The 16067-nt window shown below is 39.7% G+C and overlaps 1 protein-coding gene across 4 annotated transcripts; it reads right to left on the reverse strand.

The window, feature by feature from the left end:
* Positions 1 to 5342: 5342 nt before the first annotated feature.
* Positions 5343 to 15529, reverse strand: LOC147441880 (putative calcium-binding protein CML19). Of its 4 annotated transcripts, none has more exons than XM_086528277.1 (3): positions 14767 to 15529; positions 14375 to 14576; positions 5343 to 12465 (listed from the first exon to the last, which is right to left on the reverse strand). In XM_086528277.1, the coding sequence occupies exon 3, from the start codon at positions 8800 to 8802 to the stop codon at positions 8233 to 8235; it is 570 nt and encodes a 189-aa protein (XP_086384403.1). In that variant the 5' UTR covers positions 8803 to 12465; positions 14375 to 14576; positions 14767 to 15529; the 3' UTR covers positions 5343 to 8232. The 4 variants fall into 4 exon arrangements, 2 of the variants coding, with proteins under 2 accessions (XP_086384403.1, XP_086384404.1); XM_086528278.1 differs by having other exon boundaries at positions 14375 to 14595; XR_015190162.1 differs by lacking the exon at positions 5343 to 12465 and adding an exon at positions 13248 to 13513 and having other exon boundaries at positions 14767 to 15473.
* Between the last annotated feature and the right edge of the window lie 538 nt (positions 15530 to 16067).

A 16067-nucleotide genomic window follows, 5' to 3' on the forward strand; every position in this document is an offset into this window, starting at 1 on the left:
TTTGGACACTTGTCCACATAATGACGCACTTTCCCATTTTGCTACTATTGGAAACTTAAGTAGGTAGTTAATTCACTTAATAATTATGGTTGTCACATTGTTGCTTGGTGTTGTTGTTACTTACCATAAGTTTGAGAATATGGCATGGAGGAGTTATCAAATTTTTGTATCTTTTGGAAAAGATACGGCTTTAAATTTTTGTTAATAATAGAAAATGAAGATTTCTTGTTATAGTTAATGTTACTATCCTATTTAGTATTCAAAGGGTGTCCGCATTTCTTCTTCTCAGCATATAAAGCTAGATTAATTTCTTACTTGGATAGAGAATCACAAATGTGTCTACTTCAGCCCCAATTTGTGGTACCAAACCTAGTATGAACTTTTGCTTCAACTTCCTACAACTAACATAACATGCTCGACCGAATGTAAGTGAATAAGATAATTCTAAAACTCCTGAACCTCCAAAACACCATGAAGGATGCTAGATCTTGACAAGCAAGTTGAACTTCATGGTAGCTCCACAAAAGAGTTTGTATGTGAGCAAGAAAACAACCCCTTGAGAGAGAGAGAGAGAGAGAGAGAGAGAGAGAGAGAGAGATTTTATTATTGTCCTTGAAGGTTAAACATGACATGTGATGTAGTGTGTATGGGCTATTAAGTGATTCTTGATGCTTGAGAATTGTGGTAATGAGAGTCACAATGGAGAGATACACGTGGTTGGGAGAGTAAAGTGTGTAGGTCTAAGTACTCATGGCTAAAAATGTGGAGAGAGAGAGAGAGAGAGAGAGAGAGAGAGAGAGAGACTTACAGCATCTCCAAGATGAAGCTTGTGTGCGAGCAGGGTAATAACAATCATTCCTTTTGTGCATGCACGTGTGTGTGTGTGTGTGTGTGTGTGTGTGTGTGTGTGTGTGTGTGTGTGTGTGTGTGTGTGTGTGTGTGTGTGTGTGTGTGTGTGTGTGTGTGAGAGAGAGAGAGAGAGAGAGAGAGAGAGAGAGAGAGAGATGGTGCCGCACTAGGGTTCTCCATGCCGACCGCCCTTACCTTGCACCAAGGTCGTCTCCTCTCATTACCAAAATTTGCATTGGACCTGGCTACTCCAACCTAAGCATCATGTCAGCGCTTTGATCGATTGAGCATGGCTTTGCCCTCTGCTTTTCAATTGGACCCACACGTTGCGGTAGGGCATGAGGTTTTAGGGAAATGCTCAGTACATTATGAAATTGTTGTCATGGCTAACTTCTTGAAAGATGCCCTAACCCCTGACATTGAGGTAAAAGGGAAACACAAGGGTACTTTGAATTTGTCAATCATTTGGTTTCTGCTAGCGGTCTTTAAGGAACATGCCGTAGTCATTCTTTTTTGCAAGTAAGTTGCCCCACATGCCTGATATTGCTACTAAAATAGACAAAGGGTTTTAGCGCCTTGTGGTAGACAAGATATTCTATTTTGGAGCTTGTCTATTTGAAATCTTGTTCTTCAAACCTGAGGATAATATGGCGTTCCGAACTACCTCTATTGTAGTGCTCTGTGGCAGCCCATTAAATTAATTAAGGATGAGTTATTGACAAAATGTCCTCTCTTGGTAGACTTTGTAGATCTGCCCACATTTCTTTGGCCTTGCATCAGTGAGCTAGTTGTTTTTCCCTTGGGAAGGTTCTGTTCACCCCTACCATTCACTACCCAAATGGGAACAAACACGTATCATATGGCAAACAGATCAAAAATTTCTTGGGACTCTGGAAATCAAGTTGGAAACTGTAGGCATATTGATAATTTATCTCAAATAGAAGAATCTAGTTGATTCCTACTTTCATTGTGGACACCTTGGACACTTCTCTACAAATTGTCCCCTCGAGGGGTGCACCTTTAAGAAATTATTCATATAACGTGCGTTCAAAGGGTATTAAAAAAACCCCTTTACTTACATGCTTAAAATAAATAAAATGATCCCTTTTTTGTTAAAAAATTACGGATTTTCTCTAAAATCGATTAAAAAACCCATTTTGTTAATATAATCCTGTTAAAATTTTAAGATTTTGGCAATTAAAAAACCCATTCATTTGAACTCACGTGGTAACGTACATGTCTAAGAGGTGAACCCTCCGAGATTTCGTCCCACAATAATGTTTGCAGCTAACCTGATTTTGTCCTACCCTGGGAGTAAGACACTAGTGCCTCAAGAACAGATATATGGTAAAACTTCATCAAGGGGAGAAAAGGGGAAAGTGCCTAGTGCTAATGTTAAGCAAGCTGATGCATCGGCATCATATGCGAGAGCACCAGGGGATAGAATTTCATCTAGCACTAGACCACCATTTAAGCCCAACAAAGGGAGCACATCAACTTCCACATCTGTTAATCCTAAGCTAGGGGATAAAGGCAAGAGAGTAGTGGATTCAGAAGGCTTTTTAGCTCCAAAGAAAACCTTCAAGGCAAGGGGCCTGGTTTTTGCCTAGGTACAGCTCACATAACTACTATGAGGCTTTGATGGAGGACATGCCATCTCTTGAGACCCTAGCTGCCATAGACAATCTTATGGAAGCTCATGATTCCTCTAAAATGGATAAAGTCACTTAAGAGGAGGCCAATCCACTAGGAATCAATTTGTAAGTGTACATGCATGAGAATGATAGTGATGGCAAGACCCAAGTGGTTCACAATACCCCATTATGAAGTTTGCTACCTTCAATGCCAAGGGGCTTAATGACCCCACCAAATTGTACACTTTTGATAAATGGATGCTAACTAGTAAATTGGATATATTCCTAGTGCAAGAACACAAGAGACATGATAAAGCTGGTCAAAATTTGCATTATAGGGGAGTGCATGGCTTTTATGGTGGAGCTAAAGGGGGTTACTCTGGAGTGCTCATGTGTATTAAAGCCTCTCTTAATCCTCAATGGATCGTGGGCCACCCTACTAGAAGAGGCTCTATTTTTTCTATTGACTCTCAATGGGGACCACTTTTGGTTATTAATGTATATCTAGATAATAACCCGAGTCTTAGGGGGGAGTTGTGGAATTGGTTGGCAGATACCCATCTAACATCAATCTTAGTGGGAGGAGACTTCAACATGGAGCCCCATATACTACATATGGCAGTGTAATTACCAAACTAGAAAGTAAATCTTGGGAGTGCTTTGATGCTGTTGGGGATTGAAGGATGTATGGCTCTCTACTCCTCATCGAAATGGAGGGTTTACCTTTCACTCTCAATCCCATGTTTCATTATGGTCTAGGCTATATAGGATGTATTTTATGGGTAATAACTAGCTACCTGCTACAAATGAAAAAATGATAGTGGATATTCAATGCTCAATATTGGATCATTTTCCATTGGTTTTCTCTCTTTTTTATCCTTTGTCTGCTTTTAACATGAGGAATGTGGGTCTTGCTAGACCTTTATGATTAATAATACATTGTTGAAGCACTCATTATATTTAGTTGTTTGTGCATAATTGATTGTCCAAGTTAATGTTCAGTTTTTAAAGGCAAGGATCCTGTGTAGGCTTGGCATTTCTTTTGTATTAATATGCAGCATTGCATCAGGAGGTTGGTAAGAAGGTGGCAAGCAAAAAAAATGAGCATGTAGCTGCTGCATCTAAATACATTAAACAAGATTTTGCCACTGATGTAAACATGCAATCTTGCATGTGCTAGCATCCACATGAAAAAACATATCCTGTTGTTGATTCAGAGGGTCCAAATGCATGACCAAAACTAAAAGATTGACTTTGTGCAAACAGTCAAAACTCAGAGATGGTTAATCCAAAAAAGATTTAGTAGACTCAAATCTAAGTATTCAAGGTAATCTATAGCCAAAATTGTAAAGGGTGATGGTACAATAGCAAATCAACCAGATGCAATTATGGAATAATTTAAAGGATAGTTTGAGGGAATCCTAAATAGGGAAGTAGATAAATCTTCTAAAAGGCAGCAAGCTCTTGATCTCCTGCTATCTATGGTGGGTCCATGTGTTGAGGATACCAATGCTAGAAGGCTTGAGCAACAATTTGATCAAGGAGAGCTACAATGGGCTCTTATAAAGTTGGCTAATGATAAAGCTCGTGGAGTGTGTGGATTGATCAAAGAGTTTTTGGTGGCATTTTTGGATAATTGCATCCATTGATCACATCAATTATAAACCAGGTGATCTGGCTAACTCAACATATGGACTCACTATTGAAGCTGGGAATCATCAAGTTGCTACCTAAGAAGATTTTCCCCACCTGCTTGTTAGAATGAAGACCCATCACCATGATGGGCATACTGCACAAGCTGCTAGCCAAAGCCATTGCTATCGGAATCTCTCCCTTTTCTCAAGAAACATGTACATAAAGTACAATTAGGATTTTATTGGGGGAAGATCAATTCTAGATAGCATATTAATCGTCGTGCTTAGTATGGAGGCAGCTGACAAATGTAATCAGAAGATTGTAGTGTTGTCGGTAGATTTTACTAAAGCTTTTGACTCTATCATATGGGACTTTGTGGTGAAAAAATTGGGGTTTGGACAGAGAATAACAAACTATACTGTGTTGTTGGGGTTGGGGGTTGTGTCCGCAATTTGATTGATTGGGATTAACCCTCTTTTAAAGAGGTTTAATGATTCTTTGCCCAAAAAAATAGGTGGTTTTTGAAAAACAAAGATCCAAAAGAAAGACTCAATGAATTACCAGTATGTCTGGTCCTACCATCCCATATCAACAAAGTAGAAATAGATTTTCGTAATTGAACCAGCATATTAGCAATATAAGATTCACATAATTTAACGAGTGGTAGAGAAAAATTTATCCAAATTAGGCATGTCCCACACCCCATGATACACCATTGCCTTATCCCCATCAGAGCCCATAGCATTCTGCCCAGCAAGTATCTAAACTTATCATGTGTTTCAGTAAAGTGACTCTCCTAGCAAGCATATGCAATTTTAGATTTAAGATCCCCAATTCCCCCAGTTGAACAGGCATAGCCAGCTGGTCCAAGCCAGCCAAGAAACAACATGTGATACCAAAAAAACCTTAGCATTTTAGACTTGAATCTAGCTATGATTGGGTGTTGTGTCTTTGTTTTTCAAAAACCACTTGTTTTTTTTTGGGCAAAGAATCATTAAAACTCTTTAAAAGATGGTTAATCCCAATCAATTGAATTGCGGACTCTAATAGCCAGCTTGTTTCTTTTATGGTGGCGAAGAGAAGATTCAGGCTAGGGAATGGTCTCAGAATTGCATGGGGACAACTTTGTGCACATGTCAGTAACCTTTAGGTTCCATGTAATCAAGATGTCAAGTAGGAGTTTAGAGATTGGGAATTACCAGATACTTCAGCTAATTAGTGGACTTCCCCAACCAAAAGGTTCTACATGCAGTTGCTTCCACAATCTCAAATTGAGGTCATATTTAATAGGATTTGGTAGTCTAGTCGATATAAAAAATGGTAGTTACAGAAACTCAACAAAGTCTGGTATTCTTCTATAAGCTTTAAGCATAAAGTGTTCTTGGGAGGATTATGACAAGGGCTCTTCTTGTAGGGGCTCTATTATCAAGAAAGAGGATGCCAAATGGAAAATGTCTTAGATGTAATCAGCTAGAGACATTCACACACTTATTTTGAAATTGCCCTATTGTGCATGCTTGGTGGGAATTTTTGTATGATATATGTAAATTTCATTGGAAGATTAAAGTTCATACTATTATTTGGTACGATACAAACAGGTTCTACTGGATTACATCTATGTAGTGCTTCTCTTAGAGGATGGATGTTGTCTTTTTTGTGGAAAACTAGAAACTCGGTTTTGTTTGATAGCCACACATCTATCACTCCTGATACTACTAGAGATCATGGTCTCTCTTTTCATATCCTTAGTTGTCCCTTGCAATGCTCTGGCCATCTATCCATGTCTGTTTTCTTACCATATAATCTTTTTATTTTCCTTGAAGTTGCCTACTGTTGTCGTTTCTCCCTTTTTTGAGAGAAGTATAGTCCCAACATGCTAAAAGGTGCATATGCAAAGTGCATGGGCTAGGAATAGGGTAATTGCAAAGTCATATATCTAAAATTTTGACTTAAATGCTCTTTACTTTTTCTCACTTCCTATGATGCATTTTGCCTAGTTATTCATGTGTGCGATGCAAGTTTGGATCACTTGCATGGCTAATTAGTTGCACATATACCTTCATATTTATCACATTATGAAAAATATTATATGATAGATTACTAGGTAAGAGACAATGATTTTTGCGACAATAAAAGTAATGTCTACTAGTACATAAGTTTTTTGTATTGTAGCTTTGCCATTACCCAACAACCAAGGTTCCTAATGAAATTTTAAGAATTCAGATGCAAGGTTTGAATTGAATGTTGTGGAAGAAAAAGAGAAGAAAGGACATGGGATTATGTTAGCAAGGTTGCTAGCCTAGCATCAATCTATCAAACGATTGACCTTTCTAGAATCTTATCCTCACAAATCTTGCAGGAGAGTTGTAATTGAGCCAAGCTATAATTGGCGGTCTCACATCAAATACAACAAAAGAATATAGTAGTAGACACATGATGTTCTCTCTCTCTCTCTCTCTCTCTCTCTCTCTCTCTCTCTCTCTCTCCCCTACTATGTTAAAAGTTTCTCTTTTCATGGATGTGTGAATAAGGAGAGGAAACTTGAATAAACTTTCTATCCCCCAAGTGTGCCATAGATTGGCTATCCTAATTTCCTATAGAGTATCAAGTCTTGAGTTCAAGCCTCATTAGATAGATATTTACTTCATTAGTACCAACTTGTCGTCCAAATCCTTGCCCTCTCACTTAGCCACGTGACAACAACCTCATTTTAATTTTTTATTCAAATACTAAGAAATGTAAAGAAGCAAATACACTGAAAATTTCACGTTGCTAGCTAAGGGAACGACACATTCCCACATAGTATAAATTTGGGAGGACCATGCAAACTCTCCTTTGTAAAAATATTTTCTGTTTTCTTTTTGTTCCATATATAACAAATGAACAACATATGATAAATATGAGTTTCAAGTCATCCAAACCAAAATTAAAAGGTATTCCTAATTCAAAGTTTCCCTCAAAAATAACAAAAAGGATGCAATAGTCTATAGTACATAGCAACATGCGATGATAAGGCACGTAGATTTACAAGAGTATCAGCTAGGAAGGGCGGACACACCACACACACACACACACGCGACACTTTAAAGAGAAGAAAATGCTAAAGGGAAAATAAAGGAGAAGAGAAACATAAATATACCAATGTGAAGTTGACTACCTCTTTATATGGACATAGAAGGTCTTTTGACTTTTTGCCTTCATCTGTCTTTTGACTTTCCTAAAGGAGAAGAGAAACATAAATATACCAATGTGAAGTTGACTACCTCTTTATATGGACATAGAAGGTCTTTTGACTTTTTGCCTTCATCTGTCTTTTGACTTTCCACCTTCATCTGTCTTTTCATTCTTAAACTCACCCTTCACTTAGACACTTAATTTGTTTTGAAAGAATTTTTATTTTTCTTAGATTGGGGAGACCTAATCATGAGTTTATATAAATTATAACTGATCTTATGTTTATTTTGCGAGATACACCTATAAAAATTGGGACATCTTGATGAAACGTCCTAGACATGGTACCAACTCTCTCTCTCTCTCTCTCTCTCTCTCTCTCTCTCTCTTTCCCCCTCCTATCTTCTTATTTTAGGATAAATACTCTTGTTGAATGTTGAATTAACACAACCACTTATACACAATGATAAGAATGCACACTAGAGTGAGATTGAGCCAAAAAGCCAAGGAAAATACTGGACAAGCTCTTTTTTAATTCATTTGGCTTAAATTCAATGCAACACAAATGCACGCGACAAAGCATTCTAATTGAGGTCTCTTGAATTGTTCCTACGACTCTCTCTCTCTCTCTCTCTCAATTTTTGAGTTTGAACATGAGAGAAAGGTAAGCCAACATGCACTATAGAAGAGGTATAACCAGTGTTAGAAAAAAATCGGGGTACAGTGTGTTTTAACCAGCTAAAATCATAAAATCTCGGTTAGATTTTGAGCTTGCCTTGAAGAAAACTGGCAAATTTGCACAAGTTTTAGTGTAAATACAGGCAAAAGCTTCGAATTTTGATCCAAAAAGCAATAGAATTTCAAGTTTGCCCATACTTTCTTCGGTTAGGAAAAACGTATTTTTCTAGCTCTGGAACTTTCAACGTTGTGTAGAACCCATGAATTAACCGGAGAGGAGCAGCTTGAACTCGTGGAGGTCGATGAGTCCGTCCCCGTTGAGGTCATGAGCAGCGATCATGCGGCGGCACTCCTCCAAGGTGCGCGGGGCGCCCAGCTTGCTCACCGCTTGCAGCAGCTCTTCAGCATCAATGAAGCCATTGCCGTCCTTATCGTAGAGCTGGAAGACCTCGGCCACCTCCTGCTCCTCCCCATCATCCTCGCAATCCCCCTCCTGCATCATCAACGCCATGAATTCGGCCATGTCTACGTGGCCGTCCTGGTCGATGTCCGCCGCGCGTAGTATGGAAGCCGCCTCCTCCTCTGACACTGCTGGGGTAGAGTCCCACAGCGTGGCCAGCAGGCGCTGCAGCTCTTGCGCAGAGATGCGGCCATCACCGTCCAGATCGAAGGCCTTGAACACGTCCTCCAGTTCATGCTCCCTGCTCTTCCTCTCCTCCCTTCTTCCTACCTCCGCATTGATCCGCCGCTGATCACTTAGACTAGTGCTCCGTTTTGGTGCTCTTGTCTTGAATGGTATGCACCGCTTTAGAAACGCACACGCCTTGTGGATCATCTTTTTCACTCGAAATTATAATACCCTTCTCATTGTCACCCCTCGCAGCTCGCTTATATAGTACTCACTCTGAGCCTAGGTCGCCAACCATTCTGATGCCCACGACTGAAATAGGGTTTGCCAAACCCGTTTTTTCTAACCGAAATAAAAACATTTTTTTCTTCTATACGTTTTTGTTTCTCCTAAGCTAATTGCAATTAATATCATTGCCATGACAGCCCCTCGGCTTGACAGGTGCTGCTGCTCACATCATACAGACTGGATTCCTTCGCTCATATATAGATATGAAGCGGTAACCTTACTAGTCTTACCTGCCCCTATACATCAAACTAAGAAAAGCCAACGGCCCCACAGGCCCTAAGAAGGTGCTACCTTCGGAAGCGCATCTATTCAAAGACCCCCTTTTCAAGCATCTAACCGAAAAATCTTTCATCAAGCTCTGTAAAGATGTCTCCTCAGACAACCCCAAAGCTTGGGACTCATTCACCCGGAGCATGCAAAAAGCGATTAAAATCACAAGCCCCAAATTCAAGAAGACCCGTGAGGAGCACTTGATGCTTCTGGGAGATAAGGTAAAGCGATTGACAACTGAAAAACGTGTAGGGACTACGTTCGGAGCTGGGCACAAAAGGTGGCTTGAAGCTAAAAGTGACATGACCGATCACTAGATGGAGGAAGTTAGAAAGGCTAGGTTGTTGTCTAGGGAAACACTAGCTTGAGGCAGCCAATCAAGCGCACTTCTTCAGATCCCCTAGGTGGGATGGGTTGACTACATAATTTTATATTGAATTTTGGGACAATCTCAAGTCCCTCATTACGCAAATGGCCAATCAAGCAATGAGTAATGGAACCCTTGACTCAAGTATTAAAAGGGGCCTCATTAAATCGATTTTTGCTGCTCTCAACTCAAACACTAGTGACCTATAACCATGATGTTAGTGGCTTACAAGATTATCTCCAAGACCGTTGCCCTTATACTGTCTCCTATTTTGAATAAATGCGTTACTCCTCATACTAGCACGACTTTATCAAAGGAAGGTCCATTTATGATAACATCATGTCTACCATGGTGGGCATAGAGTACACATCATTCACCAAACAAGAGTGTATCCTATTGTAGCTTGATCTTGATAAGGCTTATGATAGGATTACTTGGTTGTTCATTGAGGAAGTCATGAAATCCCTACTCGATTTGGAGATTGTATAAACATTCAGCTTAGCTTTTGGATCAAAATGTAGTATTGAAAAATCTAGATTGATCTCACTATGAGAAAATGATTCTCTAGATCCCTATGTGTAGAACCAAGAGATAGTTTCTAGAGGAAAGGTCTTTCACCACCTTGGTGCAAGAAACTAGAGAATTGATTGTTTCAATTGGTAAAAGAAAGGACATAGATGAATGGTATTGGGCCATCAACGCTGTTCTAATAAGTTAGAGCTAGCTTTTTTTGGATGTACTTTGAACCCTATCATGTATCTCTATGCTCCGGTGGATGCCTTGGCTCGGATTGTGAGTAGGGCTAGTCGTGTAATGTTTTGATATGCTTAATATAACCCTATCATGTATCTCTATGCTCCGGTGGATGCCTTGACTCGGATTGTGAGCAGGGCTAGTCGTGTAATGTTTTGATATGTTTAATATACATCACTCAATGTTGTGAGTTCTAGAAATAAAAGATCATTGTGGCACTATTTTTGTCATTAGAAGGTTTTCTTGTAGCATGTATCCACTCCCATAACCCAAGGGATCTCTTATCTTTGTGCATTTACGTACTAATACACATAGAATCTTGTGATGTACTCCTCAACATCTTCTTTTATTGCCACATGTACATGTGCACTCTCACGATCATAGGATATGAGTTTCAGAGATGAGCCGGGACAGCAGTGAGACATGTTAAAGAGAGAAGAGCAAACATTGAAATATAAATGATACCATGAACAAAAAAAGAGCAATATATCATTAAAACACTACAAGAGGTACTTCACATTAGCGACTCTCACAGTGCGACGCTCTAAAGTGAAAATTCACAGCGTCGCTATAAGCATTGCTATTTTATTTGTTACATAACGACGCCCATAGCGACGGCGACAGGAGTAAAAAATAAACCGAGAGCGCTCGAAAACGCAGATCTTAGATCTGAGTTTTTGGCGCTTAAGCAAAGAGGTAACCCACACTCTCCTTCTCTCTCTCTCGCTTAAAATTAAGAAAGTTTTAAAGATTAGCTAGCTATGTTAAATTTAAGTTAAATTACATTTAGGTTTAAGATTTAAGATTAGATTAGATTTAAGTTTATGTTGAGTTTATTATTAAATTAGATTTAGATTTAAGATAAAGACAAGATTTAAAATTAATTAAATTAAATTTTAGATTTATGTTAGATTCAAGGTTAGATTAGATTTAGGTTTATTTTGAGTTTAAGATTAGAGTAGATCTAGATTTATGTTCAATGGACTAGCTTTTTTTAGATTTTAGTGCATGTCAATGAAAGCGCACTTTGCGCAAAGAGCAAATACTAGTAGTTACACAACAATATGTATATTCCCATCAGAATATGACACCTATTAACTCACACACTAACCATATGCAATTAGCCGCGAATCACCACAGTTCAATTAGGTTAGATTTAAAATTAGATTTTGGATTGAGTTTTTATATTAGAGTCTACCTTTGGGATTATGGTAAAAAAATTAGAGTTAAACGAACGTTGATTCCTCTCTTCCTCTATACGGATGCGACCTTAAGTTGGAAAGCTTTCAACGACATGATACTCAGATTGGAGGCCAACATGTGATGTGCTAAGTAATCCCTCAAACAAAGATCCCGGGGGATTCACTATTAGTAAAGGGGGGATGTCACTTGCGTGCATCCAAATTAAAGAAACCCCCCTATGTACGATATCTTACATGCTAACCTACCCCCCTACATAAGGACAAGATATAGACGTTCTCACAATGAGACACCCCCTCTCATACGAATTTCGTACGGAATGTAACGACCCACTATTTTATGTATACTAGTAACATGATAATTTTAAAAGCACAGGCTTTTGCAAAAATACATGTTGAATTGCAAACAAACAGAAGTGTAGATTGTACTGTGTTTTCATTTGAGAGAACAAACCACCATATAAAGTAACAAATATAACAAATACTAGATTAAAATAAACTAATCGATTCAATGTAATTTGACAAAACATGGGCAACATTCCTCTTGTAAACTGATACAAATCTCAATCTCACGACAAATAATACTAGCCACCTACTTAGTAGGCTTCCCACATGGGATTTAAGGCACACATATGAAATGGATTGTTCTCTAAATAAAAAATAATGGCATGCTCATAAACAACCATGGAAAACTTCACTTATCAAATTAGAACACATTACAAAACAACCCATTAAAAGATTAAAGTTTTTGAACAAAAACATTACACTTGAGAACACTTGGTGCATCAACCTTAAATGATAGATCTTATCTCTCTCTCTCTCTCTCTCTCTCTCTCTCTCTCTCTCTCACACACACACACACACACACACACACACACACCATCTACCAAAGTCAAATGTTTTTATTCACTCAAAACTTTTGAAAGTAACGTGTATTATATCCTATTATAGACCGCAATCTAGAGATGGAGCCACCTTGTTGATGTTGGAAACCTGCACGCAGCAACAGATAGAGCTGAAAGATCAGGAAAAAAAAGGATGTTGGTCGAGTTCCTATGGTTGCAATGTCAATTGCGATGTATGTATGTAAATTGTGATGCCAACACGATCTTGGCTATTTCAGTGAATGTGAGGGGAGAGCATCTCTCCATTTTCAATCACCTACTATTTCAACTTGAAGTCATGTGGTACTACACAAGTAATGTCAAATGAGATGTACTTTATAGCTTCCTCTTGGGATGTTGTCTCTTTAAACACACTACTTGCAGGGTATACGCAATAGCAGAACGACCAGCAAGTACTAGGATGATTTTAGCAGATGCGAGGCGAGGGCGCCTCTCCCGATGCAATCACCTAAGCTTGCATCTTGAAGGCATATAGCCCTACATGAGATGCTAAAAAGAACTGTTAAAAAGGATGTCATGGTTGGCAATGCCTTGGTTGATAGGTATACCAAACATGGTGTACTTTAAAAAGCACAAAAAGTGTTGGAGGAGCTTCATGTCGAGATTGTCATCACTTAGAGTGCATTGATTGTTGGATATGCCCAACATAAACAAACATAGAGAGGAAGAGAATAGTTCTTTATTTTGTGAGCTCACTACCTTACTATGCTAAGAGAAAGGATTTAAATCAAAGCTGTAGGATACATACTGATATTCACAATATTGGGTTACTTGAGAAGAACACATACTTGGGGACATGCTAGTCAATATGTATGTCAAGTATGATTTGGACCAAGGCCGCATTACACAAGATGTCGATAGGGTCAAAAAAACTCTTAATGATATTGTTAGTCAAGGGCTATTGAGAAAAATGTCATTGTATGCCAAATGTGGTGTATTTCACAAAGCCCAAAAAGTGCTTGACAAACTTCTTGTGTGGGATGTCATCACTTGGAATGTATTGATTACAGATATGCCCAGTAGGCGCCTGTATTCAACGGATGCCAAGTGAGGGTATCTCTTGAGATGTATTCACCTACACTTGCATCTTAAAGGCATGTGGTACTAGGCAAGATGTTGGTATGGGAAAAAGAGAACTGCAATAGCATCAATTGACAAAACTCAATGTTGGTACAAGGTCAGCTAGTGCCCTAATGAAATGTCGACATGAAAAATATCTGCAATTTTCCAAGCAAAAACCCAATCTTCAATACTAACAACATAATATATAGGCACTCACTCAAAGAGAGTCAGCCATTAACTGTTTTGGTACTTGAAAATTGGATGGTCAAAATTTGAGACCTAGGAAGCTTTGAAAATGCTAAAGGGACAACTTGAATTAAAGAAACCTGGCTCTTATAGCTCATACAATAGAAACTGACGTGAGACTACATTGGATACTGTTATTCTTCACCCATTTATGCTCAAATTTAATGCCAAACCAAGTGCAAAAATATGTCAACAAAACAAGGTTCTAACTGAAATTGAACTTTCCGTATGAACAAAGTCAAATAGGACAACATTGACAATAATATTTAGTATAATTACCGACAAATGCTTCGATCTAAAATTTTAAGAGTATTGTTTGTTCCTATTTTTTCGGTTAGGAAAAAGGTTTTTGGCAAGCCCTGAAGTATGCATGAGCCTTAAGATTGCTAAACTTTGAAGTAACTACTCTCAACTCGTAACTTAGAAGTGTTAGAAAAAAACTAGGATCCAATGTATTTTAACCGGCTAATATTGTAAAATCCCGCTTATATTTTGAGCTTGATTTGAAGAAAATCGCGACTAAAGCTTCAAATTTTGACCCAAAAAACGGGAGAATTCCAAGTTTGCCGTTATTTATTCTTTGGTTGGGAAATCAATATTATTCTAAAGACCATAATCTACAAATCCTAAATTCTAACAAGTACAAAAGAAGAGACAGATTTAAATTCTATTAATTTCTAAAGACTCACGTGTTTGAACTTGGAGGCTTGAAAGTTGAGTGGGGACTTAGCTCTGCGCCTCTCTGGCTGCAGCGCGCTTAGATGGCTCCAAGAGGTAGTATGTCTTGAACTCGCGAGGTGGTTCTTGGCAGGCTGCAATGCTGCTCACCCAGGTTGGACGGATTGCAATGACACCGCAGCTCAGTCAGGTTGGCATTCATGACTCTGGAGCCTGGGCGAGATAAATCATACTGAAGTATGAGCGAACGTTAGTTTGTAATGTGTTTAGGCAGCCTGTGTGATGATGGCTTGCGAAGGACTGTGTTTTTGCCAAAACAGGAATGGATCTCTGGGTTTAAGAGCGAGGGATGACAAAACCAACAAAAAGCGGGAGAGAAAGAGGCACAAAACAAGAAGCATACCTTCTTCTCCTCAGTAGAATGCAAGGACGCCTACTTCTTGAGTGCAGGGGAGAGATGGAGCTATGGTTGACATGACGACGTTTGTGCTTCGGTTCTTCTGTGCTTCCCATGATGCCCCGAAGTTGGTAAAGGAACATGATACTTACCCACAGACTCCAGCTCGCTGCTCGCGGAAGGAGGCAGAGAGGACACGCACGCGCGTACTTGCACACACAAACGCAAACGCAGAGCAAAGTAGGGTATCCGCAGGTTTTCGTCAGCTACACAGGAAAATGCTACTAAGGGTTCCAGCCCAAAAAAAAGGTCGCTGCTCTCTCTTCCGTCTCATGGAGGTACCTACTCAGCTCCTACTACTCGGAAGACTTAAACGAAAATACCATACATGGGAGTTTTCCTCCCCCCGCCTTTCCCTCTTCTTGCCCCTGCCTTGCACAGACGAAGAGAAAGACCAAGACGTCCTCCTTTCTCTCTGCACCCCTTCTCGGCCTGCCCCTGCCTTGCGTACATGGACACAGAAGCGCGGGCTGCAGCAGTACCTTACGACGTACTGCCTTTGCCTTGCATAGATCTAAACAAAGAGGCACCCTATGGGCCATGGATAGAGCCAGCAAACAAGCGCCCTGAGGGTGGGGCCTTGCCTCGTGCAGATGGAGAGAGAGAGAGAGAGAGAGAGAGAGGTTTACTGCTTTGCCAGGCTGAGAGACAAAGAAGAAGAAGAGAGAGAGAGAGAGATCAAAAAGGGCAAGGGAGTCCCTACCTAGTCTTTCCCTTTTCCCTCTTCCCGTTAACCCTTCAGGCTTCCATTCAACTAATAGGGCCATTTTTCGATTTTCCTCCAGCTGGTATCCCTACTACTGGGTTGTTCGATGTTTATTCATTTACTTGCACAAAGATTCCTACTACCTACCTAGTAGTCCTACCCTTCAAAATTAGAACGCAGGAATTGAACTCACCTTCGTAGGTGTCGTTAACTCCCGTGGACATTTCCTAACCAGTGGAGCACGCTTTCGATGCTGTTAGCGATTGCACAAGTTAATTAAGATAAAAAAAATAGGCATGTAGGACCCCCCACATGACTATTTTTGTCGCCTGATGCCACTGCGCCCTCATGGCCTTCGCCTCGCTGCTCCAATCACTCGATACCTCATGTTGCAGTCTCCCCTGTCAATCACCACATGCCGACAAGCCCGTTGCCACCATTCCCTTTCCTACCAGTGGGGATCTTCCTCGATTCCCACTAATAAAATATTAAAAAAGATTGGGTCTCCCCTACTCACTTTGTTGCCTCATAAGTCTTTTGT

This window comes from Adiantum capillus-veneris, chromosome 14, assembly GCF_014529385.1.
Source record: "Adiantum capillus-veneris isolate H3 chromosome 14, ASM1452938v2, whole genome shotgun sequence".
Taxonomy (NCBI): Eukaryota; Viridiplantae; Streptophyta; class Polypodiopsida; order Polypodiales; family Pteridaceae; genus Adiantum; species Adiantum capillus-veneris.

What these genes read in the sequence shown, in the direction of transcription:
- LOC147441880 (XM_086528277.1), bottom strand. Translation starts at nt 8,802, where the DNA reads ATGATCCACAAGGCGTGTGCGTTTCTAAAGCGGTGCATACCATTCAAG.